Source organism: Myotis lucifugus, unplaced genomic scaffold (assembly GCF_000147115.1).
Source record: "Myotis lucifugus unplaced genomic scaffold, Myoluc2.0 scaffold_37, whole genome shotgun sequence".
NCBI lineage: Eukaryota > Metazoa > Chordata > Mammalia > Chiroptera > Vespertilionidae > Myotis > Myotis lucifugus.
The window spans coordinates 2,844,341-2,849,741 of record NW_005871085.1 but is presented as its reverse complement, the minus strand read 5'-3'; the positions used below and the strand labels follow the sequence as shown (position 1 = coordinate 2,849,741).

Below are 5,401 nucleotides of genomic sequence, written 5' to 3'. Positions count from 1 at the left end.
TAGCCAGTGAGAGCCTCTCACTCCCCCAGCAAAGCTGGGGCACCCCAGCTTCTCACCTCCTCCCACGGAGCCTCCTGGGATCCAAGCGGGGCCATGCAGAGGGTGTGTGAGTGTGGCTTCACCTGGGGCTAGGACTCTGGGGGAGGGGGGCAGGGAGCAGGATTCCCGAGCCAGGACCCCCGGGCTCATTGAACTAACTCCTTGAGAGCCATCTGGGGATAACCCTGGGGCTGGGAGGGGGGCACCCAAGACCCCTGGCTGGGCTGGAGGCCAGCAGTCAGTTGGGCAGGGTATCGAGTCCCAGGGAGGCTGCATGCTGCTTGGCCCGAAGCCGCAGGTTCTCGATGCTCGTGGTTTTACTGTTCAGGGCAGCCGAGGCAGGTGCCAGGCCTGCTGGGGGCGCGGGCAGCAGCGGGGACCCCCACACGCCCTGATGGGCAGCAGCGGCTGCTGACAGGGACTGGTAGTATGACTGGCAGTGCAGTGAGCCCAGGGGGGCCATGTTGACGCCAGGTAGGGCACGGCGGCCGCAGCAGCTGCGGCAGCAGCAGGGGCCCGGGCCCCCTACTTCGAAGGATGAGTAGTGTACCAGGTTGTTGGTGGCCGCCATGTGCTGACGGAATTGCTCCTGCAGACGGAAGAGGCTCAGGGGGGATGAGGAGTAAGAGTGGGAGGGGCCCAGGAGGCTGCCCCCCGGAGCTGCCGGAGCCAGGGCCAGGCCGCCTGGGGAATCTGCAAGTAGAGAACCAAGGACTCAGGACAAGGGTGCTGGCCTTCCAGGAGGGGCTCCCTAGCTTTCCCAACCCCTTGGCACTGATGGCAAAACAGGCTTTGGTTGAAACCATATTCACCCGTGTCAGCCAGGACACCCCCTGAAGCATCCCTCAGCATCCTGAGAGGCGGGTGCCCAGGCTTCCTGAGGGAGCCCCAGGGACCCTGCCAGGGCTCCCACGTGTGGTTTCTTGGGGAGAGTCCTTTTCTTTTCAAGGGCCATCACCCGCTTCCCCTCGCCTGTCAGTGGCTCCCTCTAGCTCTCAGCTCACAGCCCCATCCCTCCCTGCCTGTGCCTGAGATACGCCTCCTGCCAGAGCTCTGTTTCTTCAAAACCACGGCTCCAACCCTCTGCTGCCTGTGGGAATCTCAGGTACCAATATGGCACTCACCCAATATGCACAGGTACATCTATACTGGTTGTTAAAATACAGGAATGTCTCCAGAATGGTTGACAAAGAGCTTTTGCCCTGAGTTCCCCCAAGTACCCCTCCCTTGCCACCCAGCCCCTCCCCCTGAATCTCCAAGACCTTCCCAGGGTTCAGCAACTAAAGAGTGACCCCTGGCATAGGCCCAAGTGCATTGTGATGAAGGCTGACTACCCCCTGCTCTGACCCACCCCGTTCACCCAGGCCCCCGTCTGGCTGGGCCAGGCGGTTCTCCCTGGGGGCCCTGCCCACGCACAGCGCCTCCAGCCTCACCTGCCTTGGGGCTGCCCCTCTTGCAGGCCAGCGCCTTGCTGTCAGCCCCGGAGCTCTTCTCAGTTTTGGGATCCTCGACCCCTGCCCGGGGGTCCTCCTCCCGGTCTGGCTGGTCCTCAGGGGCTGACTCACTGGCCGACTGCTCAGACAGGCTCAGGTGCATCTCAGCAGGGGGGTCGCCGGTGGGCAGGCTGGGGGGCTGCTCGGTCTCCAGCTGGCTGTCTGGGGTTGGGGCCTCAGCCTTGCCTTCCCCGTGGGAGCCCTCGGCCTCTTTCTGCTTCTGGAGCTGCTCTTTCTGCAAGCTGCGCTGCTTCTTCCGGAACTTGGCCCTGCGGTTCTTGAACCACACCTGGGGGCAGGGAGAGGAGCCAGAGGAGGGGGAGGGATGAAGGCGAGTTGTGGAGTGGGTGCCCTGGGCAGAGATGTGCATGACAATATTGCCCCTGCCCCACTAGGAAACACATCCCCTCAGTTCCCTTCTAAAACTCCCCGCTGTCACCGAAGGTGTTCACAGAGACAGCAGGTACGCTTTGGCACTGAGGGCTGAACTGCTGGCTCCTAGGCAATGGGAAGCCAGGCTGATGGGCTGGTGCTTGTCTGCAAGGTCTAGTTAAAGGAGCGGGGCCCTACCTGCACCCGGGCCTCAGGCAGGTTGGTGCACATGGCCAGCCTCTCACGCATCACCACATCCGGGTAGTGAGTCTTCTGGAAGGTCTTCTCCAGGGCCTCGAGCTGCTGAGCAGTGAATGCCGTGCGACTGCGACGCTGTTTGCGGTGCTGGGAGCCATAACGGGCCTCCAAGATGATGTCTTGAAATGTACAGCCGTTGGAGGACAAGGAGAGGGGGCCCATTTAATTATGGGAAATAGGTGTTAAGTCCTACCCTGCTCTGACCCACTGCAGACACCCGGGCTCCTGCCAGCGCTGAACCCTGGCCCTTTCCTCGTGGAAATCACCCCTCCCCTCTCCATAGGGCTGGGTTTTCAAGGTTGTACCACCCATCATTCACTATCAGGTCCACCGAGGTCTAACTCATCTCCATGAATAGCCTTCAGGAATGTGATTGAGGTGGTGGGTGGGCCTTGCCCTAAGATCCATTAAGTCCCAGGATACTTTGGGTATAATATCCTGAATCTACATGATGCTAATGATCTGTGAGTCCATGTCACCAAGTTTCTAATGTCCTATGGTATCCTATGACCCTTAGAGTCTGAATACCAACAGAACCCTGGCCCCTGACCAGGAGAAGTCCGGCTGTGAGCTGGGCCTTTTCTGCGAGGTCTGAATGGGAGCGGTCTGCTGGGTAGACAGTATTCGCTGGCCCTGGACTCCATCTCTGCTGGTATGAACCCCATCGTTCCAGCTGGCCTATGAGTCTCTGAAGGTGGGGTCTGATGTCTCAGCCAGAGAAAGCCTGGCCTCTGGCAGGGCCCTGAGGGCACAGTGTTGACCCTTTTGGCTGTTTCCCGAGGAGGAAAGGACAGAGACCAGGTCCTAACCACTGCAGGCTTGGAGGGGAGACAGGGGAGGGTGCGCTATTGATTTAAGGAAACCACCCAGGATAGATGTCCGCCTGGGGCTGGTGTCCAGTCTCCAGCCCTTCTGCTTGACTCATCGCGGGAGGATGGGCAGGAGCCTCTCTCCCCAGCCTCCCATCACCTGCCTGCGCTGAAGGTAACCCGAGTTGCCAGCCCTGAGCTCCAGGAACTGGAGAGTCACCCACAATACTCTCGATGGGGAAGAAGGAGGCAACTGGGTGTCCAGGAAGCCTCGGACTTTGGGCTGCTCCTTCTTCAGTTTAAAGAAGAAGCCCTGAAACCACCCCCAAACCAACACTAATACCAGCCTGGACTGAGCCCTGAGCTCATGCTGGTCACCCTGGGGCAGGGGACTGCGTGGGGATCCCTCAGTCAGCCAAGCCCTGTTTGAGAAACAACAGCCCAGTATCGTGTTTCTGGCTCCAGGGACTACAAGGGGCAGGTGGTCACAGCCTTTGAGGCCAGGCAACCTCCTGCTGGAAGCCCAGGCCTCCGTACAGAGGCCCCTCTGGAGCTCATATCCTTCTTGCTCAAGAATTGGGGGAGTGCTGAATCCTCCAGTTCCTCGGTGCCCTCTTCCCCAGAAGAGGTGAGCCTCTATCCCTACTCCTCCTTTCTGGGTCCTGACAGGGTCCAAGATCGCACCTCTATGCAGGCAGGGTCCTCATACCCCGTCCCACTTCTGTGCCTATGCTCATGCCAGTCCCCGCTCCTTGACCTTTTAAGGCCTGGCTCCTGCCCATGACCTCTAGGAAGCCTTCCCTGACTACCACAGCTGGTCTTACTGCTCTGAGCAGCCCTACCATTTGATCCTGGCCACATTCCTCCTGCCATGCCATCTCACGGGTCAATAGGCACCTGGTCTCCTTAGGGGTGCCCATAAGCCCTCTGAGCATTGCCTGGCACAGGGCTGGGCCCACGTGTGGTCAACAGCTCCTTAAGGTTTGACCTAGGATAGGAAGGGGGTCACATCACCTCCCGGTAAATCACACTCCCCGCCTGTGCCATCAAATCCTTCCATGCCCACTGAGAGGCTGTCAGGACAGGGCAATGATCAATTTAACCAGGGGCTGGGGTCGGGGGAGGACCAACCCGTAGCCCTTCATGGGCACTTACCTTGGGACTTGGGTAATAATGACCTCTGAGCACTTACTGAATATTTTGCATAAGTTATCTCAAATAACTTCCCAAACATCCTACGGGTGATCACTACCATTGCCCCCTGTTTACAAAGGGGAAACTGAGGCTCAGAAAAGACAGGTGAGTGGGCAGACCTTGCAATGACTGCAAGTCTGTGACTTCAAAGCCCATAATTTTAGCCCTATGTTATGTTCCAACCCTCTGCCTCACCTCTGCCTAAATGTAACCTGTATGAGCCTCAGTTTCCTTGTCCATAAAATGGATATAATAACCTCTCCTTATCAGGACTGGATAGCTTGATGCAGGGGGCGGGGGGGGGGGGAGGCCTCACACAGTGCCTGGCACATGGGTATATGACACATGAGAGCCCTCATATTTATATGACTTCGTGCGCCTGAAATCTCCTCCCTCCCCTGGGCACTCCAGCTACTTCCTGGCTGTAAAGTTCTGGGCTAGTCCCTTACCCTCCTACCGAAGTCTCTTCATCTGTGAGATAGGCTAATGACTCCCTCTCAGGGTTGTTAAGGGAATTTGAAGGCATAGGGCCGCTCCAGCGCCCAGCACAGTGCTGGCAACCACACCGAGGGGTGCTCTGGTCAGCCTCACCTAGATTTTGAATCGACATCCCTCTCTATTGCTAAGTGACCTGGATCTTCTCGAACTTCCCAGAGGAAACCTTCCCAGTGCGCCCTCCCTTCTATCTCTGCCTTCCAGAGTCTCCTCCACTAGACCTCTCCTCCGCTCCCAACCTTCCTAGTCCCATCCCCACAGCTCTTACCAGCCAGGCGTTCAGCCAGTGTAAGTGCATGCACTGATGGCCGGTAGTCCGGGGCGTGCTGGGCCTGCTGGGCTGCCTGCTGGTGCAGGTTGTACATGGCACTGAGTGAGTTCATGGCATGCAGTGAGTAGCCATTCACCCCGTAGTGCTGCATCGCGGCATGTGCCTGCAGACAGGGAAGAGGGAGAGGTGACATGAGGCAGGGTGTCACATACTACTCTGGGAGAGACACAACCCCCAGCCCAGACCTTGGACGCCCACATCACCCCCAAGAGGTTCTGCCACCCATCATAAAGTGGCACATCTTGCCGACAACTAAGAGTGTGAGAGTTCCTGTACTTATTTCTTCATTCGCCCATTCATTCATTGATTTACTCAGCAGGGCTTGCGCAGGGTTTAATGCTCTAGGCCAGCTGTGGGCAAACTACGGCCCGCGGGCCGGATCCGGCCCATTTGAAATGAATAAAACTAAA

At 58.2% G+C, this 5,401-nt stretch overlaps 1 protein-coding gene across 1 annotated transcript; it reads right to left on the bottom strand.

Annotated features, from left to right (window-relative positions):
* Nucleotides 1-277: 277 nt before the first annotated feature.
* DMBX1 (diencephalon/mesencephalon homeobox 1) lies at nucleotides 278-5,091 on the bottom strand. The gene is given in 6 exon segments (XM_006087269.1): nucleotides 278-513; nucleotides 516-549; nucleotides 551-732; nucleotides 1,473-1,821; nucleotides 2,103-2,281; nucleotides 4,929-5,091. Coding segments are annotated over 6 exon segments (1,134 nt in total). The 5' UTR covers nucleotides 5,083-5,091.
* Between the last annotated feature and the right edge of the window lie 310 nt (nucleotides 5,092-5,401).